This window comes from Equus asinus, unplaced genomic scaffold (genome assembly GCF_041296235.1).
Source record: "Equus asinus isolate D_3611 breed Donkey unplaced genomic scaffold, EquAss-T2T_v2 contig_378, whole genome shotgun sequence".
NCBI lineage: Eukaryota > Metazoa > Chordata > Mammalia > Perissodactyla > Equidae > Equus > Equus asinus.
Window position 1 is genome coordinate 71,610 of NW_027225047.1, and position 24,331 is coordinate 95,940.

General features: G+C 55.6%; 2 protein-coding genes across 2 annotated transcripts; one reads left to right on the forward strand and one right to left on the reverse strand.

The window, feature by feature from the left end:
* The first annotated feature begins 3,740 nt into the window (after positions 1-3,740).
* Positions 3,741-7,183, forward strand: LOC139043814 (ral guanine nucleotide dissociation stimulator-like). The gene is made up of 7 exons (XM_070503611.1): positions 3,741-3,767; positions 4,546-4,614; positions 5,058-5,132; positions 5,719-5,751; positions 6,129-6,250; positions 6,456-6,547; positions 6,882-7,183. The coding sequence occupies exons 3-7, from the start codon at positions 5,115-5,117 to the stop codon at positions 6,941-6,943; spliced, it is 327 nt and encodes a 108-aa protein (XP_070359712.1). The 5' UTR covers positions 3,741-3,767; positions 4,546-4,614; positions 5,058-5,114; the 3' UTR covers positions 6,944-7,183.
* Positions 7,184-19,419: 12,236 nt separating this feature from the next.
* Positions 19,420-22,862, reverse strand: LOC139043815 (ral guanine nucleotide dissociation stimulator-like). The gene is made up of 7 exons (XM_070503612.1): positions 22,836-22,862; positions 21,989-22,057; positions 21,471-21,545; positions 20,852-20,884; positions 20,353-20,474; positions 20,056-20,147; positions 19,420-19,721 (listed from the first exon to the last, which is right to left on the reverse strand). Exons 3-7 carry the CDS (start codon positions 21,486-21,488, stop codon positions 19,660-19,662), a joined length of 327 nt encoding a protein of 108 aa, XP_070359713.1. The 5' UTR covers positions 21,489-21,545; positions 21,989-22,057; positions 22,836-22,862; the 3' UTR covers positions 19,420-19,659.
* Positions 22,863-24,331: the final 1,469 nt, after the last annotated feature.

The window sequence follows — 24,331 nt, forward strand, 5'->3', positions numbered from 1 at the left end:
TCTCCCTTCACTGGCTTGTGGCTTTTTGAGTTTGGAAAAGCACCTGGAGAGCACCCTGTCAAGGAGTTTGAGATGCCATCCAGCTGGTCCTGGTGCTTGTCCTTGGTGTAGCCACTTAGGGATCTCTAGGGCCACAGAGGGGACCCGGCCCACTCAGACACCCGGGGTGGTTCTGGTTGGAGATCATTCAACAATGTCTATGAAGGACCTACTCTGAGCAGGACTTCTGGACACACTAAGTGTCACTCAGTGACTGAAGCAGACAGCCTCCCTGGCCCTCCCCTCTAATCTGAGAGTCAGACAGTCACACTTGACATCATTCACAGGTCCCATCTACCCTCCATCCCGGGCGATGCCCTCATCCCCTTTGGGACACATGGAGGCAGCTTGGCCCAATGCGTGCGGGATGCTGGAGGACAGGACCACCTCCCAAAGTGAGTGGTCTTTGGGTCGAGAAGGACGGCCTCCTGTCTCTAGCAAACAGGGTGCAGGGAGAGGATGGAGGCTGTGGCCGGGTCAGGCCTGGGAGAACCCTGCATCTCACCCATCTTGTGATTCCCATGGGAGGGCTGAGTTCTGGTGGCTTCCACTCCGGCAGGACTGGACTCAAAGAGAGCTGTGCATGGGTCCCAGGCCCCTTGAGAATTGGAAGGGAGGCTGGGCTGCGTTGTTCACTAGAGACCCACTCCCAGCAGAGTCCCAGCCCCTCCTGCCTCCCTTTCTCCACATCCACCCCTTGTGAGCACCACCGCCAGGTCCATAGTAGGAGGTGTGTGAGCAAGCTGCTCCCAAGTCTGCTGGAGTCTTCATTCCAGTGGCCCACATTCATGCAGGGCTTGGGTGGGCTGTGTCCAGACCCTTGGGGAGGAGAGTATCGGTGGGAACAAGAGACTCTCACAGACTCTGTGTTCAGCCTGCTGGATGAGCAGGCCTGCCACAGCCAGGACAGCCAGCCAGGGCTCAGGGCTGGGATGGGGCCCTCCTCTGGAGGGGGAGGGTCTGGCACAGGGGCACAGATGCTAACATGAGTGCCTTGGGAGGGCAGTGTTTAAGGAAAGGCCAGGCCACTGACTCTCTGGCCCATCTGCCTCCACGCAGTGCTATCTATTTCCTGCTGGGAACCTGGCTGGGCCAAGGGCAGGATTGCAGGGAGCCCCTGCGGTTTCCCTCTTGGACCCTGCAGCTGGCCACTCTGCACGTCAGCTTTGGTGGCTCCCACGTGGAGGGCCATGCCTACCTTCTGCCAGGCCACCTGGAGCATCTCAAGGCCATTGAGGCCGAACGGAAAGGTGAGGGGACTGGAGTCTGGGAAGACTGTCTGTGTTGAGGTTCATGGGCTAGCGTTCCCTTAGAGGCAGTGGAGCCCTTCCTATCTTTGGAAAGGCATAGAAACTGTCAGGTGTGTGGGTGAAACTTTCTCTTTATCCTCCTCCAGAGCAAGCTCCAAAGCTCCTGCCACTTCCAGAGCCAGAGCCAGTGCCATCCCCCGGGCTGGAGCCAGCTGCACCTCCAGTCTCACCACGTGTGGTAGAGCTGGAGCCAGCAGCCCCTGAGTCAGCCACTCCAGGACCAGAGCAAGGGCCATCATTAAAGGCAGCTTCAGAGCCCAGCTGCCCCTGGGCCGTGACCACCGAGGACCAGCTGCGGGAGGAGAAGCCGAACATCTTGGACTTCCCTCCCCAGCTGGTGGCAGAGCAGCTGACGAGGATGGCTGCGGTGAGCAGAGGAGCTCGCGGGGTGGGTGGCCCCTGCCTTCCCGGTGCCATGAGCCGCCCCACACCTGCCATTCCCTGCTCGGGATTCCGATGATCTGGGTCCAAATCCCTGCTCCCTCCCTTATCAACACTGTGACCTGGGCAGCTTTCTTTCTCCCCAAGCCTTCGCTGTCCCCTAGCGAACAGGGGACGGTAGAGACGGACACTCAGCACCTGCTGTACAGGGTGGCTGTGCCGATGAATGAGGTGGGAGAGAGTGGAAGGTGGGCAGAGTCTGGCCCTTTGGTGGGGGATGGGCACTCACTGAAGTGCTGCCAGGTCCTTGGGTGGATCCCCCATCTGCGCAGGTGGCCCGGACAGCCTCAGCACTTACCAGGAAGGTGATGTGTATTGACTCCAGTGGAGACAGTCAAACAAAGCTGGGGGTTGTCCCTGCCTCGGGGGGAATGTGCATGGGAATGGGGAGTGGGACCCGAGGGGCACTGGGATGGGTGGATGATGGCCCTTCTGGTGGGCATGTGTGGGCTGCCTTCTGGAGCTTGGAGGAAGTGAGACAGGGCTGGGAGCAAATGTCCCCTCCCTTCCCCACAGTCCTGAGTCCGGGGTCATCCTGGACTGGGTGCATTCAGTGGACACAGACAAAACCCAGGGACTCCCACAAGCCTCAGGCCACATGCTCTGCTTCCTGAGCTCCAGTTCTGATCTCACCCTGCTGGTCCTATGGGGGACTGTGGACGCCGAGCTGGGGTGCGGCAGGACCGGGTGACACTCCGAATCTTCTGCAGGAGCTGTTCAAGACGTTGGTGCCCGCCCACTGCCTCGGCTCCATCTGGTCCGAGCGCGACAACAGGGAACGAGACTACCTGGCACCCACCGTCCGTGACACTGTGATGCACGACAACACCGTGGCCAATTGCATCCTCGTCACCTGCCTTGGGGACGCGAGCATGACAGCACAGGACAGGGCCAGGGTGGTTGAGCTGTGGATCAGGGTGGCTGAGGTAAGCCTTGGCACGCCCTGTCTGGATGCGTGAGAATTGCCTCTTGTTTCTCTGCTCTCAGGATTGAAGTCTGGGGTCTTAGTCCCTGGACTGTCCCTTGACCCTCATGCCAGGGCCACGTTGACCTTGACTTGAGGTCCCAGTGGGGACAAGCTCACTTCCTCCCTTGTGCTGAGCTACAAATCCTTGCGCCTGGCAGTGTTACTCGTCGGGTGGCAGGTGTGCCCTCCCTGGCTTCCCTGGACATGTGTCTCCTCCAGGACAGGGGAAGTCCATGAGGGGACAGAAACCAGAGGCAGCAGAGCTTCAGCTCCCCCTCACAGCTCCATCTCTTCGCTTCCCCAGGAGTGCCGATGCCTCGGGAACTTCTGTTCCCTCCACACAATCCTTTCTGCCCTGCAGAGCCCTGCCATTGCCCGTCTCCAAGACACCTGGGGACAAGTTTCCAGGTGGGTAGTGGGTGGTCTGCTCTCCAGCCAAGCACCATGAGGGTGAGGTGGCCCAGGCAGCCTGATTTGGGCCGGCATGTCCCCCAAAGTCAGCTGAGACCACCTGGGAGACAGCGAATGCCGGGCACAGGGACTGACCTGGGTGCTGGGTCTCTGAGTCTCTCAGTGCCCTTCGGCCAGCAGTTCCGTCCCAGGGATTCATTTCCTTCCAGACCAGATCCTGGCTTGAGCCCAGGTGGAGATTCTCAGGTGTTTCCTTTGCAGCAACAGAAGCCTCTATGCAGCTGAAACCAACACTGTTCCAAAGAGATCTGTTTGGGACATCTGGGAATGGAGGCCCCAAGGGACAAGAGGAGAGGCCCCTCCGCAGTCCCATGGGGACCTTAGAGCTCAGAGCACCCCAGAGAAATCCCTCATCCAGGTCCCAGGCAGTTTGGATCTGCTGGGTTCTCAAATAAATGGGACTTGCCTTCAAGCATCCCACAGTTTTTCTTGCTTGCTTTCTTTCTTTCTTTCTTTCCCCACCCCGCAGGGAGAGTTCTCGAACCTGGAAGAAGTGGGTCAGGAGAGAGAAACGCGTGAGCAGGGAGCTGCTGGTGCAGGTAACCTGGAGGCTGGAGATCTGGAAGGAGGCCAGAAGGAGAGGGGAGGGGGGCATCCCGAGGGGATCCTAGGAGGTGAGGCTATGGCAAGGCTCGGCCCAGGCTGGGGGTCAGAGAGCCCCGTGAGGGTGGGGCAGGCCGGGGCCACTCGGCCAGGTCCCCCAAGACACCCTGCCCTCCCCCTCCCTGTCTGTTCAGCTGGGGTCTGGACACACCCCTGGAGTCCAGAGGTCGGGGCCTTGGTCAGATTTGGAGCCAGGGCTGGGGTGAAGGCAGCGGGGACAGGGCCTGTAGCTGGCACGGGGAGCGGCCTCTCCCAGTGGGTCCTTGAGCCAGTCACTGCCCCTCTGGGGGCCTCCGTCTCCTCCTCTGGGAAGTGGAGGGAAATGATCAGCGGTGCAGGCCTCCCAGCGGGGTGCTACCATCCAAGGGAGGACAGGAACGGGAGGAGATTTGTGCCGGCTCCTCCTCGAGAGGTGAGGGGAGAGCAGTGATGACACGCAGATGACTCTGAGTCCTCAGGAGACTCCTGGAAGCAGGTGACGTTCTCCTCACACTTTTCAGCTGAGGAAAGAGGGCCAGGGAGGCCTGGGCAGGCCCAAGGTCACACAGGACTGAGTCCTGGAGCCAGGACTGGTCTAGAATCAGAGCACCCTGGAGGTGGGAGCAGCAGAGGCAGCAGGGGACTGGAGCCGATGGCCAGGGTCTGAGATCAGGGGCCTTGGGGGACATGCGGAGGGGAGTATGGGCGCACTGACCCTGTCCTCGGCCCCGACAGGAGGCGACCTCCGTGTTAAAGACTGCAGAGAGGGCCCGCCAGGGAGCCCAGGAGAGGCAGCGGCAGCAGGTGAGGGTGACTGTGGGGGAGGGGCCCAGGAGTCAGAGGAGAGGGGGCTCCCCCTCCCAGCTGGAGACCTCCCTCAGGAGAGGGGCCTTCCTCCTCAGGCGAATCTGCTGTGGCTGCCAAGCATGACGGGCCTGCAGTGGCAGTGAGCAGGAGGAGGCCTGGAAGGGCTGGCAGCAGGGCAGATTTGGGGTGGGGAAGGGCAGGGGCCACTGCCCCTGGGAGGGGCCAACAGCCAGCCCTGGGACTTGACTGATGGAGTTTGGTGTTCCTGGACGGAAGCGGGGGAGGGAATTGTGTGTGTTGGGGTGTCCCGACGATCCTAGGCTGCTCTGTGTGGGAGCGTGGGGTGGGCAGCAGGCTGGGCTGAGGGGTTTCAGGGGAAGGTTCATGGGGGCACCTGAGAGCGGGAGCTCATCACCATGCCCATCCCGATGGCGGCACAGGGTGTCGTCCCCTCCCTGGTGACGTTCTTCCGTTCCCTGGAGCTGCTGGACGCTACGATGGAGGATTATGTGGAGGTGAGTGAGCCTGGAGGTGGGTCCGGGGGCTCAGGCTCCTGAGGGTGGGGAGGAGAGAGTCCTGTCCTGAGCCCTGAGCTCTCTGCATTTGGCAAAGGTCCTCTCAGCAGGGCCTCCAGCCTCGTGTGGGAGTTAGGGTGTCAGGCCCATCTCCCCAGTGGGTGATGCAGGCTCTGCATAAGCCACCGTCCAGGTTCCCTGGGCTGCTGAGGCTCAGAGCTGCCTGACTGTGTGGCCGCAGGAGGTGGTGTCTGAGCTGGACTCAGCCTCTCCCTCTGGCCCTGCCAGTGAGGGAAGAGAAGTCGGGCCCCTCCCAGTCAGGAAGCACATCAGAGGCTGAGCTGTCCCTTCCTGCCTGAGGCCTCAGTCTCCCCACGTGTCATCAGAGAGGGTTGGGTCACAAGGTCTGTTGCCTCAGTTGCTCTGCGCCCCCTGCTCTGGAGCCCAGAGACTGGCCCAGGTCCAAGTCCGGGCTCTGGATGGGCCTGCCCACTGGCAGTAGTGCAACATTGCAAGAGGTGTGGACGGGGGCTAGTGCTGGCCCAAGGGGGCTGTTTCTGATGGACTGCGGCTGTCTGCTTTCCAGGGCAATGTGCTCAACTGTCGGAAATGGAATGAGGTAAGCGGCTGCGGCCTCCCGGTGGGGAGGGTGGGGGTTGGAAATCAGAGACCCCCCCGCAGTGGGCAGGACCCCCTCTGGCCCAATCCCCATTTGGATTGGGACATTTATTTGCACAGTTCGATATACAGAGCTAGGGATCCTATGGCATTGGCGGGTGGGGGAAGGGCTGGCATCAAAGACTCCTTCCTGGAGGAGGAGCTATTTTGGGCCAAGTGTGAGAGCAGGCAAGCCCTGACTGGAATCGCAGGGAGGGAGGGTTCCCAAGTGGGCAAAGGCCCCAGACTGGCCCCTTGCCCCCTTCCTCACCCCCTCCACGAGCCCTGCAGGGTCCCCCACTCAGGCCCTGTGGGCATCCTGTGCTTGCTCTGTCCTAGCAATTCAAACTGATGGACGAGATCGAGCTGCTCCAGGAGGCTGCAAATCTGTACACCGTGCAGCCCGACGAGCACTTTGGGGCCTGGTTCCAGGCCGTGGAGCCCCTGAGCAAGGAGGAGAGGTGAGTCGGGTCAGGAGTTGGGGGAGGGCAGGGCAGCCTCTCTCTGCTGACCAGCTCCAGAGCCCATGGCCGTTGCTCCATGGTCAGCCCCTGATCCGATTGCATGGCGACCCCTGGGGCCCTTCGACCCCAGCTGCTGGCAGGCTCCAGGATGCACATGTGATGTGTGGCTCCTGAGAGCTCCCAGCTCCGCTCTGTCCTGTAGCTACAGCCTGTCCTGCCAGCTGGAGCCCCGATACCACTGGGTCAGAAAGATTCGACTCTTCTTCAAAGGCAAGAAGAACCGCTCAGGCCAGAGTGAGTGTCCAGACCGGCAGTGGCTGAAACCATGGGCTCAGGAAACATTCAGGCTGAGCGTGGGCCTGGGGAGGCAGACAGCTGGCCCTGGGTTCCAGCTCCACTGCTGAGCAGTCCCGTCCTGGGCGATTGCACTCACGTTTCTGGGACTGGTTTCCTCCTCTGTGAAGTGGGTGATGCTAAATATCAGCCCCTGTGTCAGGGACAGATGGGGTGCTCTTGGCTGACTGAGCACTGAGCACAGGGCTGGAGCACAGAGCGCAGTGGGGGCCGGGATGGGGTGTGCACTGTGGTTCCAGGGCAGGTCGCTCAGGAAATGCCTCTCTTTCTCCAGACACCAGACCCCCAACCAAGGGCCCAGTGGTGGTGGTCGATGACCCTCCTGAGACCAGCTGAGCTACAGCGGGGACACAGCATTGACACTCAGGGTGCACAGGGCCACCTCCCCTGATTCTGATGAGGAGAACTTTGTGATCCGTTTCTTGGGGTCCCCTGTTGGCCACGAGAGAAGGCACCAACCCCTCTTCCCCCTCCCCCCTTTTGCCCAGCACCTATTTCCCTATTTGGCGGGGCCATATTTTGTTGTCAATGGTAAATGCTCCGTTTGAGTATTATATTAAATTGTTGCTTCTTTCTAATCCTGGGAGTGGAGGTGTGAGTCTTTCGCTCGCAGCACTCATGGAAACCAGATCCAGAAACTCACATTCCTCCTCGAATTTAGAAATCTCCCAGAGTGAGCGGCTCAGTTTATGTGGAGAAGGGAGAAGTGCCAGTCCCCTCCCTGGCTACTGAAGGACTTGCCCAAGTGCCCCTCCCGCCGAGGACAGGATCATTGCAGTGTGGTTCACCCTGTCCAGGAGCAGAGATGGCCCCTCCGACCTCTTGGGACTAAGCGGTTGGAGGCGTTTTCTCAGCCAGAGCCACAACCACTAAGCTGGGTGTGTCTGTCAAAGTAGCACGTGCCTGTCCCTAGCACACGTCCTGCCCAGGACAGTGGCTGCCTTTTGACACTCTGCCGGAAGAGGGAACATTTTCCCGGTTTCTCTTGCACACAGATTAGGACCTTGTTTTCTGATTCAGTCTCCGCAATGGCTTCAGCTCTAAGTGGGGAAAATACCGTCAAAAGCTCAAAACGTGCACATAGAGAGGATGAGGCCAGAGGAAGGTCCTGTGGACATGGACCATGGGCAGGCAGGACTCTTCCTTCTCGGGCCCACTAGGGGCTCCCTGTTCACCTCTGACCTAGACTGGATCCCCCTGGGCTTCTGGTCCCTGACTCCGAATACCATTTCCTGCTTGTTGCCTGTCCAAGGGGAAAGCTGTGGGATGCAGCTTTTAGGGCCTCAGCCAGGTCTCCCTCCATAAACCTAGTGCTGCCTGTGAGCTAGGATTTTCAGCATCTCTGCACTTTTGCATACAATTTTATCTTGGGGCAGAAATTCCCTAGATGCCCCCAGCCTTTCTATTCATCATCCTGACCAGGAATGACCCTACAGTCTCCCTGCTGCCGAGGGTGACTTCTGCGCCTGTGTGCTTCCCAGGCCCGTGGTGTCAGACAGTCCCAAATTTACACAATCTGGAGTATTTTTAGTGATTTTCCTAAAGTCGTTGCTGTGCCTGAGCCCAGCAAGTGTGCAGACCCTCGGCTGGCTGTGTTCTTTTCCACAGTCTTGTGCTGTGGTTCTGTCATGGGGATGTGTGCCTTTCCTGTTGGGAGCTTTGAAAGAGGAGGCCTAAGAAGGGTGTGAGTTGGGGGTCCTGCGGGGAATGTCAGTAACCTGATGATCTGTGGATGTGCGTGGACACAGCCTTACCAAGGGAAATGCTGAAATGCTTCCCATCTGGGTGCTAAACAGACACTGCTCTGAGCTCAACAGGAGCACCGGGTCCAGAAGCAGGAGCGAAAGCGTGACCACCCACCCTTTGCAATGTCGTCCCTTGGAAAGAGCCTGAAAGACAAGGGCTGGGTGAAGCGCTTGGCACTTCTGAGTTATCCCCTCCTTCCTGGTGGCTGCAAGTGTCACTCAGACACAGGCAGGCTGGGCTCTGCCAGGGAGGCCGTCTCAGCACAGCGGGAAGCTGAGGATCAATCCTGGTCCCTGGCAGCCCAGGTCTTTGCTGATGCGGCACAGCCACCCAGCAAAGAGACTTGCCAGAGGAAGGTGGGGAAGGCTGTCCAGTCCCTCGGAGGAGAAAGAGTCATGGCAGGTCCCAGGGCTAGCCCAGGGCTGGGATGAAGGCATGGGTGTCCCAAGAGAGTCTCCTCCGGGACTGGGGTGCTCCTGAGAGCCGACCCAGCAGGTAGCAATATTTAGTTTGTTGTGGGAGTACAGCTGTGGACACAGGAGGCACCATTCATCCCATCTTTGGGTTTCCAAATTGGAAGTAGGTTGTGGAAGTCCACGAGGAAAGAAATTAGCAAATCTGGATGAAATGTTTCTTGTTCAAGGCACACAGAAGTTACCAAAACTGGCTTCCTAGAAGCTGACTTAGGGGAAGAGAAAGTAACAATGTGAGTCCCTTGAAATGCCTCAGGTGAATATGGTCTTGACAGGAAATGCTCAAAATGTTTGAGGAACTGGTAAGTTGGGTGCCATTTAAACTATTCCAGGTCTAAGGTGGGGATGGATGCTTGCATCTTGGCTTCCACTGCAAGCGAAAACAAGGCCACGTTGGGATTCAACTCAGTCTTTCCAAAGTGGTCGATGAGACGGCGTTTGTACTCCTCACTCACGGACCTCGAGAACATCTTGCCGTGTGGTCCATGCACAGATGCATCTTCCATTTATGGGAGCTAACAAAAAATCTGTCCAGTTGACAGCCATACCATCCAGCCTAAAGCCGTCTCCCCCTACTCACAGTGCCCTGAACACCTGTCTTGCTGATTTGGACACGATTTGCCTCATCACAGTGAGAGAGCCATGCCAGGGGGTTCTAGAGCCCCGGGAACCATGTTCACACCCCCTCTATCTGCCAAGAAAGGAGCATCTCTGGACGGGTAACCTGAGTCCAGAACCCTGCCTTTCCCTAGGCTTGGTTTAGGATTTGTCCCTGAATGGCATGACTCGCCCATTCTCCTGAATGCTGCCCCCTGGCTTAGGTGTGTCTGGAAGAATTACCAGCATAGACTGGCCTTTCTTTCACCCTTGAGGAGACCAACGAGGACGCCCCTCGACTCGCCAAGCTGCCCCTGGGTTTCGATGTCTACCAGGCCTGTCCCTGTGATGCCAAGACCTTGGAGAGCACACTGTTCTGGCTCTCTGGAGGGAATCGGACTCTCCCTAACTACAAGCGCCCGACTACAGCAAATCCGTGGCCACTGTTACAGGAACAACTTCAGCACTGTCAGCCGAGGTCGGAACCCTTCTGGAGCTCTCCAGAAGCCCCCAGGTAAGAGGGTCTGAATGCTGGAGAGAGAGATTCTGGTCTTCCCCCATGCCTTTCTCTCAGCCAATCACAGGGAAAGGCAGAGCTCTACATAAGTCCTCCCAGGGACATCCTCCCATGGGGAGATTGTTAACTGGGTTGGGAAGGAAGACCACGGTGAAGGAGAAGTGCCGTTGAAACATTGAGACTCAGCCCAGACTCATGCTCAAGGCCAAGGCATCCACCCCACAGCTCCTGGGAATATTGGCTGAGGACAGCTCACAGCTCTGTCCCTCACAGGACATTCCCACAGTGTAGGAAAGTGCCTAATCCGAGGATGCAGCCCTCCCCAGGGACAGCCAGGGGCCCATGTCTGGCAGATAAGAGAGTAAGAAGCCTGGTTCCCTTGTCTCAATTTGGGACAACACCAAAGGGCCGTCCCAGCTCCAGAGATCCCTGAGGGTTGGCTGAGACCCAGTGGCAGCAGGCTTGGGCTTCAGCTTCTCCTGCGACCATCTCTGCTTTGCTACCTTCCCATAGGGATATCTCTCCAGAACACTTCCATACACTTTCCACATGCAATACTCCCCATCAGACTCAGAGTCTCTTGGCAGGGCCCTGATATGTGACAAGCAGCCGTCAGCAGACACGACTTCTGACCATAGCAACATGAGATTCACGAAATTCTGCTTTGGGAGAATCACCTTTTAGACAATCTGAGAGGGTAGGTCATCGTAATCTTCAGGACAACCTTAGGTAATGCTCTGGTAAGAAATTAAATGCAATGATTAAGAAATCCATGACTCAAGATGTATTTCTCCTCAGATTTACATCAAACATTGGTCGCCGGGGTGAAGGGAACCCTGCTTCCCAAGTCTCGTTGGGCAAGGCTGATGGAGACCCCATGACCTTGTTGCTACACCATCTGAAACTCACGCCTTCTTCCATTGCCACTGAAGGACACAAAGAGCACCTGGGGCCTTACACACCCTCCTTTCTCCTTTGGCCTAAAAGTGATGCCTTGGGCAGAAGTAGCCACACATCCATTCGAAAACCAAGAGGGCTAGGAAACCTAGTCTTGTGTGTGCCAGAATGAAAGGAGAACTGGATGCAGTCTGCCACGCTCTTTCTCTACACCAAAGCAGACAGTCGCTCTCCCCGTCACATACAGTGTTCCCTCGCCCTGTTTCCCCAGGAGGACATCCGAAGACCCACTGAACTCAGGATCTCTAGAAGATCCTTAGGCTAACAGATCCAAGTGTTCAGTGGCCACACATGACAAACACTACAGAACTTTCAGGGTTGGATCAGAGTATCCCCTAAAGAAACTATCACCATCGATTGCAGTCAGCATCCCCCAGAAATGCTGGGGAGGGGGAGAACATGATTTCCCTAGTTGTCACGTCATAATATTCCAAATGGTAAGTTTTCTGCCAAAAGTCCCAGGGCATACAAAGAGACAAAGAAGGATGGCTCCTACCTAGGAAAAATCTAAGAACACATGGGGTCCCTGAGGAAGCCCTCAGGGGCGAGCACACAAAGCTTTCTCTGGTTGTTGCTGTTCACATTCCTGTGTCGAGCCTCTGTCTTCCTAAGCAGCAATATGCTGAAAACCTCTGTTTTAGGGTCAAGACAGAGTCAGAGGTCGTGGATGCCGGAAATGGATTTGTCTCTTTTCTTCTGTCTTTGTCCGGGACTGTACCTACTGCCTCATCTCGATTTACAGGGAAAACCTGGGAAACCTACCCAAACAAGTGTGTTTTGGTTCCTGCAGGCAGAATACGGAAAATACTGCAGTTATTTTGGGTGACGAAACTCAACTTCGTGGAGCCACTTTCCACCTCAAGGTGAATTTTGCTTAGAAAAAATTAAACATAGAGTTATCAATGATCTAGCATGTTCATTTGAGATTTTCTGGCATGGAGGGCTGTGGCATCTGATCCGAAGGTCCGACTGTGGACCACATTTCCCAAAGGCCAAGGGGCAGAGACACGCAGCTTCTCTGTTTCCAGTAAAAAAAGACTCCATTTCCCAGCAGGCAGCGGGCGGGAGGGGCGCGGCTCCAGGAGTTTGTGAGCAGGCAGTTGGCCAGCCTGGGCTCCGCCCCCACGGGTCGTCCTGTTGGCCACGCCTCCTCACACGCTCTGCTCCCGAGGGGGCACAGCCTCTCCGCTCACACTGCTCCTCGCGCTCCTGCTGTCTCCCCTCCCAGGGCGGCTCGACTGCCCCGCCTCCTCTGTGGCCACGCCCCCTGCTCGCCACGCCCCCCTCGCCCCGCCTCCCCGCTCTGCCTGTCACTCAGAGTTATGCTCTCTGGCCTTCCCCTGTGAGGCTGCAGGCTGCAGCCCCGGCTCCTCTGTCTCCGCGCCTCCCCGCTCGCCCCGCCTCCTCACTCGCTCCGCCCCCCGCCCCTGAGCCAATGGGGAAGCCCCAGACGTCCGCGTCAGGCGTGGCGGTGCCACCGTGTGGAGCCGGTGAAAGGGGCTGCAGGTTCAGACCGGCGTGAGGGGCGTGCCTGACGCGGAGAGCCGGCAAGCTGGGGCCTCGCGGGCGTCCGCGACGATCCGGTTCCCCTCAGCCCAGTGCGCGCGGGGCTGTCCCGTCCAGGCCTCGTCCCTCCTGGGCGGGAGCGGCCGGTCCAACGCGCGCCGCGTCGGGCGCTCGGCCGGCGGAGGACGGTCTGTGCCGCCCTGGCCCGCGAGGCCCCCGGGGTCCGTGCGTCGCTTCCGCGGGGAGCTCGGGCGGGAGCGCTTTGACGGGGCTCCGCGGAGACGAGGAGGCCCTCGGAGGACGGCGGGCAGGGCCGCAGCGGGGCGGGAGGGCCGCTCCGAGGGGAGACGCGCCCTGAGCCCGGGCACGGATCCCCGACAGCCTTCCGGGCGGCGGCGCGGCCCTGGCCCGCCGTGTCCGCTGAGGCCTGCGGGGCGCTGTCCTCGAGGGCCGGGGCGCGGGGCTCGCGGGCTGCACAGGGCTCCTCGGGGCCTCCGTCCCCTCCGTCCCCTCCGTCCCCGCTCCCCAGCGATGGCGGGGCCGTCCTGGCGGCTGTCTGAGGCTCAGAGAGGCAGCCTGCTGAGCTCCCCGCTCTCAGGGGCTCGAGGGAGGGACAGCCGGCTGAGTCCGGGCGGAGGGAGCGGGAGGCCGCCTGCTTCTCTACCTGCCTCCCCGCGACTCACCTGGTTGTGTCTCGCCTGGTGTGGACGCCTCCAGTCTCCCCACAGCTCCCTGTCCTGGAACGACCGGGATGCCCTGCTTGGCTGTGGGAGGGCGGTGGGTTGGGGGACAGTGGAAGAGCCTCCTGAGTTCTTGTTCTTGTTCTCTGTTTTACTGGGATCGCCTGTAGAGGCTGAAATTTGCAAGCGTCGGAGGAAACACAGGGCAGCATTTCTTTGTAGGAGTTCAGAGCGACAGCCCCTTGCTTTTGAGGCCATGCTGAGCAGGATGGTTTGGGGAAGGATTTGGTCTATGATCATAAAGCAGTTGCAGAGGGAAGCAGAGTTATTTCCTGTCACCATTGGGTCCTGCTGCTGTTTATGCTGTTGCAACTGGCGTGTCGTGATTGGCATTAAGTTTCTGAGTAGACGAGGCGATGTTCCTCTGCTCCCTGGAGAAGGGAAGGTGTCTCGGGAGGTCGCTTAAAGGCTTTCTCTGCAGAAGGGGCCGCAGGTGGTGTTCTCTGCCTCCTGACGGTGCCGCTCAGATTCTGGGTCGGCACCGTGACCAAACTTTTGGACTTAATAACAGGTCACCATGTGAAGCACTCCTGTCACTTCAGCGCTAGCATCTGCGTGAACGATCTGCACGGATATTTACAGGGTAACGGCTTGCTGTTGTGTTCAGCGCTGCAGCAGTTGTGAAGCCAATGAGATGATGCAGGGCTGTGTCAAGCGTAGAACCTGGCTGACAGCAAGTGAGAAAGGGCCCAGGAGGGGCCATTTGACCTTCGTAGAGGCGTGACTTCCAACACGATGACTCGTCCACGGAGGAAGGTGGATCGGTGCTCTCAGGCTGTTCTGTGATGACATCTAGGTGAGCACGGCATTTTCACAAGTGCTGAGGGGACGTGTGATGGTGTGAGGGAGCCTTTTTGTTGGTAGTTACTTTGGGGGCATCACTAGGGAAAATAAGTTAGAGAGAATGTAGTAACACCAAGTCCTGCCAGTACAGACTGATTCTGGAAGGAAACTCAGGAATCAAGCTTCTTTCTCTGTTCTGTTTTTCCAGTGTCTGTGCTTCATCACGGGGTCTTCATTCCTCAATAGTATTTCCGTCTTTCATGGTTTATTCTTTGTCTCCCATTTTGGGAATGTCTGTTTATCCTCCTTCAATAGTTTGTTTTTGCAGTCATTAAAAAAATCTTTTTTTTCCCAGCAATTGATGTATGGTAGGCACTAAATCTTATTCTGGATATTAAGTAATGACTAAGACACTGTTTATTCTCACAAGGCACTCATTGGCTAAACATGATGGGAGATGTAAAAAACTGTAATATCCAGAGGTGACATTGAACTCTGGTGAAGTCTATCCAAAGAAGTTGACTCTTCAGTGAGAGTCTAGTGAAAGCTTCACAGACAAGCTTGTGACTGTGCTCAGCCTTGAACAAGGTGTTGGAATTCTCCCAGGTGATCGAGAGGTGGGAGCACTCCAGGATGAGCCGGGAGAGGAGGACGTTTAGGGGGTAATTAGACTGGAAGTTGTGTGTATAAAATTGCAATACGACATTGTAATGCAGATTATTCCTATTTGACCAATACTGCATAGCAGAGGGTGGGAAATGAGCCTGGTCAGAGAGAACACAGTCAGGTTAAGAAAGAGCCTTATATTTTGGCCACAGGATTGTGGTTTGATTCTGAAATTAGTGGACGGTAAGTGCAGGTTTCCTGCGAGGGGACAGCCATGATCAGGTCTGCTCTGTGGAAAAGTCACCCAGGTCAATGTGAGGAACAGACTGTTGCTGCTTTCAAAGTGTGAGAGAGACTGAGGGACGGAAACAGCACGGGAACCCTGGGAGTGGAAGGAGAGGAGCGGGTCTCTGAGGGGTGAAAAATAATGTATCCCAAAATTCCAATTAATTTTTCCATTAAGTAGTGAATTTTTACTAGAAACAATGCCAGAAATGTTATATTCATTATTTAAATCTCCCAGAAACTATGAATTTGGTATCATTATCCTATTTCATGAAGAATGTGACTGTAGTGACAGTGCTTGTGCAGGGCACATAATGGAGTCTGGAGACATGTTCAGAACTCATGGTTTCCAGGTATTTTGCATTTCGCTAGTACTCTGATTTTTAATTCACTTTATTTTTTGAACAGTTGTACAGTTACAAAAACTTGCTGTGATAGTACAGAGAGTTTCCCTCAGCTCCGCTCGCAGTTTCTGCTCTTATGAACACATCCTGTCTGCTATCCTACACTACATTTAGTCCTTTCTGCCTAGCCTCCCCTGGCTGTGACAGGTTCTTGGGCTTTCCTTGTTCTTGAAGAACTTGGTAGTTTTAGGGAGTAATGGTGAGGTGTTTCGTAAAATGTTCTCCAACAGAATTTGTTTTATTCTCATGATTAGATTGGGATTATGGATTTGGGACAAGAAGATCAGAGAGGTAAATTGCCATTTTCATCTCATCATTTCAAGGGTCCATGCTCTCCCTGTGACTTCCCCCCATTGATGTTAATGTTGGTCACCTGGCTGAGGCAGCGTTTGTCAGATGTCTCCCCTGCACAGTCACTCTGTCCCCTCTGTCCACACTGTGCCCTTTGTAGGGACTTTTGTCTGTGCAGCCCGTGCCTAAGAAGCGGAGAGTTAGCCTCGACCTCCTTTAGAGCAGAATGTCCGAGTGAATCATTGGTATTCTCCCGCACAGGAGATTTGTGTCTTTTCATTTCCTTATTATTCAGTTATTTACATTGTTACAGTATTGATATTCATACATTCTCCGGATTATAATCCAACAACTTTATTTATTTTGTTTCTCAGGTTGTTCCAGCTTTGGCGATTGAGAGCTCCTTCAGTTAGTCGATGTGTCCCTTTGGTGTCCCCCCAGCATTCTTGGCTTTTTTTGAGTAGCATTTCATGACTTTCTTATGTTGAATGACACTTTAGTCTCATTTTCTTACATTTCCTTCTCGAATCCTAGAATTGGTTATTTCTACAAGGAACCCTGTTTCCTTTTGTTGGACTGTGGTATTAGAATTAAGACCTGGGTACCAGGTGTGTTTGCAGCTGTCAGGGCATTAGGTTCTTTCAGCGGACATAGCAGGGAAATATATCTGTGTGTAGTAGCCTGTGTGTATTCAAACACCTATAAATATATCTATACACAGCCTTCTGTGTCTATGTTCAGCTAAAGTAAGTTCATACTGATGTCTCCAACTCTATCACCACGTGGATCATTCTAGCCTCTTCTCCTTGCTTATCTGTAAACTCCTACTCCAAATAATAACCTTGTGCCCACTGTTCACTGTCCATTTACTTATCTGCTCATTTTCAGTCCACATGGATAGAAGTATCAGCATTGTTAACAATACCCCCCGGGTCACAACTTTATCAGCTACAATACAGTGCGTCTGCACAGTTTCTTTCATCTTCAGTTTTACAGACTCGACTCACTTCCCAAATTACATATTTCTGCACCTTTTCACCCACTCCCTTCATTCAGACTGTTTCATACATTTGTAATACAGTTAGATTTTTTCCACAGTTTTCATTCACTTTGGGAATTTTCTTGGACACATACGTGGCTTTTTGCTTGCACACATTGTTTCACTCTCTGTGCTATAAAATTCAGAGTTTTGATAACTATCTAAGGTTTTTTCCATATTTACAGTATTATGCAGAAGAGTTTCACTGCACTAAAAAATCCCTTGTGCTTTATCCATTCGACTCTCCTTCCTCTTCCATGAAGACCGTGCTACTACTGACATTTTATTGTCTCTATACATTTGCCTTTTCTAGAATGACATAAAATTGGTGTTCTACAATAGCCTCTTCAGATCGCTTCTTTCACTTAGAAATAAGCGTTAAAATTCATTCATGTCTTTTTGTGACTTAATGCTTTGTTTCCTTTTATCACTAAATAATAATAATCCATTTTATAGCCGTACCCCGGTTCTTTCTCCACTCACCTATTGAAGAACATCTTGGTCATTTCCAGTGCTTAGAAAGTATAAATAAAGCTACTATCTATATTAGCCCACAGGTGTTTTGTAAACCTATTTCCAAATTACTTGGGTAAATACCTAAGAATGCAGTTGCTGGATTGTGTGGTAAGACTATGCTCATCTTTGTAAGAAACTGCCAAACTGTCTTCTGTTATGGCTGTACCATTTTGCTTTCCAGATCGCAATGAATGAGAGTTTGCTTTGCCCCACATCCTCACGTGCAGTTGGTATTGTCAGTTTCCTGCATTTATCAGTTCTAATAGGTGTGTAGAAGTGTCTCATTGAGGTTTTATTTGAAATTCCCGAATGACCTGTGGCGGTGGTTGTCTGTCCTCAGGCTCGTTTGCCATCTGTATGTCTTCTTTGGTGAGGGATATATTCAGGTCTTTTGCCCATTTTTCAATAAGGTTGTTTATTTTTTTGTTGTGGTTGACTTTTTTTTTTTGAAGATTTTATTTTTTCCTTTTTCTCCCCAAAGCCCCCCAGCACATAGTTGCATATTTCTCATTGTGGGTTCTTCTAGTTGTGGCACGTGGGACACTGCCTCAGCGTGGCTTGATGAGCAGTGCCATGTCTGCACCCAGGATTCGAACCAGCAAAACACTGGGATGCCTGCAGCAGAGCGCGCGGACGTAACCACTCAGCCACAGGGCCAGCCCCCTGTTGTGGTTGACTTTTAAGAATTCTTTACATATATCTTGGACATATTTTCTTTATCATATATCTGTTTTGCGAATATCGTCTGCCAGTCTGTAATTTGTCCTTTGACTCATCGATTTTGCCTTCCACAAAGCAGGAGTTTTTAATTTAATAAAGTCTAACTTGGGGCCAGCCCGCTGGCACAGTGGTGAAGTTCACGCACTCCACTTCGGCAGCCTGGGGTTCACAGGTTCGGATCCTGGGTGTAGACCTACACACAGCTTGTCAAGCCATGCCGTGACAGCATCCCACAGGACAAATAGAGGAAAATCGGCACAGATGTTAGCTCAGGGTCAACCTTCCTTACCAAAATAATAAATAAAGTCTAACATCAGTTTTTTTTCATAGATTACATTTTCAGTTTGTATCTTAATAACATAATTCCAGATTCGAGTCCACTTAGAGTTTGTTGCATAATCTTTTTAGAAGTTGTATTGTTTTGCATTACATTTAGGTCTCTGTTCCATTTTCTAAAAGTTTGTGAAAGTGTAAATTCTAATCTATGTTCATTTTTGTAAGAGCTTTAATGAGGTGCAATTGATAGAAAAAGAACCTGACATTTCTAATATGTACTATTTGATGACTTGCCCCCCCATATCAACTGACAGATATGTATAAATTTCTCCTTTAGCCTGTGACAGGGTGGATCACATTGATTTGATTTTGGAATGCTGATACAACCTTGCATACCTGAATAAATTTCCTCTTTGTCCTGGTGTATGATTGTTTTACATTGTTGGCTTCAGTTTTCTAATATTTGTAGAAGACAGTAACTGCTCATTTCTGAGACTTGCTGTTCTCAAGTTTTCCCTACTTTTAAACCCTAGTTTTGCTTTTAGGGTACTGCTGGGCTCATAAGATGAGTTGGAAAGTGTTGTCTCTGGTTATATTTTCTGGAACAGATTGTTGGGAGCACTAGGTTTATGGAGGGAGACCTGGCTGAGGCCCTAAAAGCTGCATCCCACAGCTTTCCCCTTGGACAGGCAACAAGCAGGAAATGGTATTCGGAGTCAGGGACCAGAAGCCCAGGGGGATCCAGTCTAGGTCAGAGGTGAACAGGGAGCCCCTAGTGGGCCCGAGAAGGAAGAGTCCTGCCTGCCCATGGTCCATGTCCACAGGACCTTCCTCTGGCCTCATCCTCTCTATGTGCACGTTTTGAGCTTTTGACGGTATTTTCCCCACTTAGAGCTGAAGCCATTGCGGAGACTGAATCAGAAAACAAGGTCCTAATCTGTGTGCAAGAGAAACCGGGAAAATGTTCCCTCTTCCGGCAGAGTGTCAAAAGGCAGCCACTGTCCTGGGCAGGACGTGTGCTAGGGACAGGCACGTGCTACTTTGACAGACACACCCAGCTTAGTGGTTGTGGCTCTGGCTGAGAAAACGCCTCCAACCGCTTAGTCCCAAGAGGTCGGAGGGGCCATCTCTGCTCCTGGACAGGGTGAACCACACTGCAATGATCCTGTCCTCGGCGGGAGGGGCACTTGGGCAAGTCCTTCAGTAGCCAGGGAGGGGACTGGCACTTCTCCCTTCTCCACATAAACTGAGCCGCTCACTCTGGGAGATTTCTAAATTCGAGGAGGAATGTGAGTTTCTGGATCTGGTTTCCATGAGTGCTGCGAGCGAAAGACTCACACCTCCACTCCCAGGATTAGAAAGAAGCAACAATTTAATATAATACTCAAACGGAGCATTTACCATTGACAACAAAATATGGCCCCGCCAAATAGGGAAATAGGTGCTGGGCAAAAGGGGGGAGGGGGAAGAGGGGTTGGTGCCTTCTCTCGTGGCCAACAGGGGACCCCAAGAAACGGATCACAAAGTTCTCCTCATCAGAATCAGGGGAGGTGGCCCTGTGCACCCTGAGTGTCAATGCTGTGTCCCCGCTGTAGCTCAGCTGGTCTCAGGAGGGTCATCGACCACCACCACTGGGCCCTTGGTTGGGGGTCTGGTGTCTGGAGAAAGAGAGGCATTTCCTGAGCGACCTGCCCTGGAACCACAGTGCACACCCCATCCCGGCCCCCACTGCGCTCTGTGCTCCAGCCCTGTGCTCAGTGCTCAGTCAGCCAAGAGCACCCCATCTGTCCCTGACACAGGGGCTGATATTTAGCATCACCCACTTCACAGAGGAGGAAACCAGTCCCAGAAACGTGAGTGCAATCGCCCAGGACGGGACTGCTCAGCAGTGGAGCTGGAACCCAGGGCCAGCTGTCTGCCTCCCCAGGCCCACGCTCAGCCTGAATGTTTCCTGAGCCCATGGTTTCAGCCACTGCCGGTCTGGACACTCACTCTGGCCTGAGCGGTTCTTCTTGCCTTTGAAGAAGAGTCGAATCTTTCTGACCCAGTGGTATCGGGGCTCCAGCTGGCAGGACAGGCTGTAGCTACAGGACAGAGCGGAGCTGGGAGCTCTCAGGAGCCACACATCACATGTGCATCCTGGAGCCTGCCAGCAGCTGGGGTCGAAGGGCCCCAGGGGTCGCCATGCAATCGGATCAGGGGCTGACCATGGAGCAACGGCCATGGGCTCTGGAGCTGGTCAGCAGAGAGAGGCTGCCCTGCCCTCCCCCAACTCCTGACCCGACTCACCTCTCCTCCTTGCTCAGGGGCTCCACGGCCTGGAACCAGGCCCCAAAGTGCTCGTCGGGCTGCACGGTGTACAGATTTGCAGCCTCCTGGAGCAGCTCGATCTCGTCCATCAGTTTGAATTGCTAGGACAGAGCAAGCACAGGATGCCCACAGGGCCTGAGTGGGGGACCCTGCAGGGCTCGTGGAGGGGGTGAGGAAGGGGGCAAGGGGCCAGTCTGGGGCCTTTGCCCACTTGGGAACCCTCCCTCCCTGCGATTCCAGTCAGGGCTTGCCTGCTCTCACACTTGGCCCAAAATAGCTCCTCCTCCAGGAAGGAGTCTTTGATGCCAGCCCTTCCCCCACCCGCCAATGCCATAGGATCCCTAGCTCTGTATATCGAACTGTGCAAATAAATGTCCCAATCCAAATGGGGATTGGGCCAGAGGGGGTCCTGCCCACTGCGGGGGGGTCTCTGATTTCCAACCCCCACCCTCCCCACCGGGAGGCCGCAGCCGCTTACCTCATTCCATTTCCGACAGTTGAGCACATTGCCCTGGAAAGCAGACAGCCGCAGTCCATCAGAAACAGCCCCCTTGGGCCAGCACTAGCCCCCGTCCACACCTCTTGCAATGTTGCACTACTGCCAGTGGGCAGGCCCATCCAGAGCCCGGACTTGGACCTGGGCCAGTCTCTGGGCTCCAGAGCAGGGGGCGCAGAGCAACTGAGGCAACAGACCTTGTGACCCAACCCTCTCTGATGACACGTGGGGAGACTGAGGCCTCAGGCAGGAAGGGACAGCTCAGCCTCTGATGTGCTTCCTGACTGGGAGGGGCCCGACTTCTCTTCCCTCACTGGCAGGGCCAGAGGGAGAGGCTGAGTCCAGCTCAGACACCACCTCCTGCGGCCACACAGTCAGGCAGCTCTGAGCCTCAGCAGCCCAGGGAACCTGGACGGTGGCTTATGCAGAGCCTGCATCACCCACTGGGGAGATGGGCCTGACACCCTAACTCCCACACGAGGCTGGAGGCCCTGCTGAGAGGACCTTTGCCAAATGCAGAGAGCTCAGGGCTCAGGACAGGACTCTCTCCTCCCCACCCTCAGGAGCCTGAGCCCCCGGACCCACCTCCAGGCTCACTCACCTCCACATAATCCTCCATCGTAGCGTCCAGCAGCTCCAGGGAACGGAAGAACGTCACCAGGGAGGGGACGACACCCTGTGCCGCCATCGGGATGGGCATGGTGATGAGCTCCCGCTCTCAGGTGCCCCCATGAACCTTCCCCTGAAACCCCTCAGCCCAGCCTGCTGCCCACCCCACGCTCCCACACAGAGCAGCCTAGGATCGTCGGGACACCCCAACACACACAATTCCCTCCCCCGCTTCCGTCCAGGAACACCAAACTCCATCAGTCAAGTCCCAGGGCTGGCTGTTGGCCCCTCCCAGGGGCAGTGGCCCCTGCCCTTCCCCACCCCAAATCTGCCCTGCTGCCAGCCCTTCCAGGCCTCCTCCTGCTCACTGCCACTGCAGGCCCGTCATGCTTGGCAGCCACAGCAGATTCGCCTGAGGAGGAAGGCCCCTCTCCTGAGGGAGGTCTCCAGCTGGGAGGGGGAGCCCCCTCTCCTCTGACTCCTGGGCCCCTCCCCCACAGTCACCCTCACCTGCTGCCGCTGCCTCTCCTGGGCTCCCTGGCGGGCCCTCTCTGCAGTCTTTAACACGGAGGTCGCCTCCTGTCGGGGCCGAGGACAGGGTCAGTGCGCCCATACTCCCCTCCGCATGTCCCCCAAGGCCCCTGATCTCAGACCCTGGCCATCGGCTCCAGTCCCCTGCTGCCTCTGCTGCTCCCACCTCCAGGGTGCTCTGATTCTAGACCAGTCCTGGCTCCAGGACTCAGTCCTGTGTGACCTTGGGCCTGCCCAGGCCTCCCTGGCCCTCTTTCCTCAGCTGAAAAGTGTGAGGAGAACGTCACCTGCTTCCAGGAGTCTCCTGAGGACTCAGAGTCATCTGCGTGTCATCACTGCTCTCCCCTCACCTCTCGAGGAGGAGCCGGCACAAATCTCCTCCCGTTCCTGTCCTCCCTTGGATGGTAGCACCCCGCTGGGAGGCCTGCACCGCTGATCATTTCCCTCCACTTCCCAGAGGAGGAGACGGAGGCCCCCAGAGGGGCAGTGACTGGCTCAAGGACCCACTGGGAGAGGCCGCTCCCCGTGCCAGCTACAGGCCCTGTCCCCGCTGCCTTCACCCCAGCCCTGGCTCCAAATCTGACCAAGGCCCCGACCTCTGGACTCCAGGGGTGTGTCCAGACCCCAGCTGAACAGACAGGGAGGGGGAGGGCAGGGTGTCTTGGGGGACCTGGCCGAGTGGCCCCGGCCTGCCCCACCCTCACGGGGCTCTCTGACCCCCAGCCTGGGCCGAGCCTTGCCATAGCCTCACCTCCTAGGATCCCCTCGGGATGCCCCCCTCCCCTCTCCTTCTGGCCTCCTTCCAGATCTCCAGCCTCCAGGTTACCTGCACCAGCAGCTCCCTGCTCACGCGTTTCTCTCTCCTGACCCACTTCTTCCAGGTTCGAGAACTCTCCCTGCGGGGTGGGGAAAGAAAGAAAGAAAGAAAGCAAGCAAGAAAAACTGTGGGATGCTTGAAGGCAAGTCCCATTTATTTGAGAACCCAGCAGATCCAAACTGCCTGGGACCTGGATGAGGGATTTCTCTGGGGTGCTCTGAGCTCTAAGGTCCCCATGGGACTGCGGAGGGGCCTCTCCTCTTGTCCCTTGGGGCCTCCATTCCCAGATGTCCCAAACAGATCTCTTTGGAACAGTGTTGGTTTCAGCTGCATAGAGGCTTCTGTTGCTGCAAAGGAAACACCTGAGAATCTCCACCTGGGCTCAAGCCAGGATCTGGTCTGGAAGGAAATGAATCCCTGGGACGGAACTGCTGGCCGAAGGGCGCTGAGAGACTCAGAGACCCAGCACCCAGGTCAGTCCCTGTGCCCGGCATTCGCTGTCTCCCAGGTGGTCTCAGCTGACTTTGGGGGACATGCCGGCCCAAATCAGGCTGCCTGGGCCACCTCACCCTCATGGTGCTTGGCTGGAGAGCAGACCACCCACTACCCACCTGGAAACTTGTCCCCAGGTGTCTTGGAGACGGGCAATGGCAGGGCTCTGCAGGGCAGAAAGGATTGTGTGGAGGGAACAGAAGTTCCCGAGGCATCGGCACTCCTGGGGAAGCGAAGAGATGGAGCTGTGAGGGGGAGCTGAAGCTCTGCTGCCTCTGGTTTCTGTCCCCTCATGGACTTCCCCTGTCCTGGAGGAGACACATGTCCAGGGAAGCCAGGGAGGGCACACCTGCCACCCGACGAGTAACACTGCCAGGCGCAAGGATTTGTAGCTCAGCACAAGGGAGGAAGTGAGCTTGTCCCCACTGGGACCTCAAGTCAAGGTCAACGTGGCCCTGGCATGAGGGTCAAGGGACAGTCCAGGGACTAAGACCCCAGACTTCAATCCTGAGAGCAGAGAAACAAGAGGCAATTCTCACGCATCCAGACAGGGCGTGCCAAGGCTTACCTCAGCCACCCTGATCCACAGCTCAACCACCCTGGCCCTGTCCTGTGCTGTCATGCTCGCGTCCCCAAGGCAGGTGACGAGGATGCAATTGGCCACGGTGTTGTCGTGCATCACAGTGTCACGGACGGTGGGTGCCAGGTAGTCTCGTTCCCTGTTGTCGCGCTCGGACCAGATGGAGCCGAGGCAGTGGGCGGGCACCAACGTCTTGAACAGCTCCTGCAGAAGATTCGGAGTGTCACCCGGTCCTGCCGCACCCCAGCTCGGCGTCCACAGTCCCCCATAGGACCAGCAGGGTGAGATCAGAACTGGAGCTCAGGAAGCAGAGCATGTGGCCTGAGGCTTGTGGGAGTCCCTGGGTTTTGTCTGTGTCCACTGAATGCACCCAGTCCAGGATGACCCCGGACTCAGGACTGTGGGGAAGGGAGGGGACATTTGCTCCCAGCCC

Excerpts from the sequence above, each read along its gene's own strand:
- LOC139043815 (XM_070503612.1), bottom strand. Across the intron at positions 20,148-20,352 it reads CCCCTGAGCAAGGAGGAGAG|CTACAGCCTGTCCTGCCAGC; the intron begins GTGAGTCGGGTC and ends TCTGTCCTGTAG. Across the intron at positions 19,722-20,055 it reads GAAGAACCGCTCAGGCCAGA|ACACCAGACCCCCAACCAAG; the intron begins GTGAGTGTCCAG and ends CTCTTTCTCCAG.
- LOC139043814 (XM_070503611.1), top strand. Across the intron at positions 5,752-6,128 it reads ACTGTCGGAAATGGAATGAG|CAATTCAAACTGATGGACGA; the intron begins GTAAGCGGCTGC and ends GCTCTGTCCTAG. Across the intron at positions 6,251-6,455 it reads CCCCTGAGCAAGGAGGAGAG|CTACAGCCTGTCCTGCCAGC; the intron begins GTGAGTCGGGTC and ends TCTGTCCTGTAG.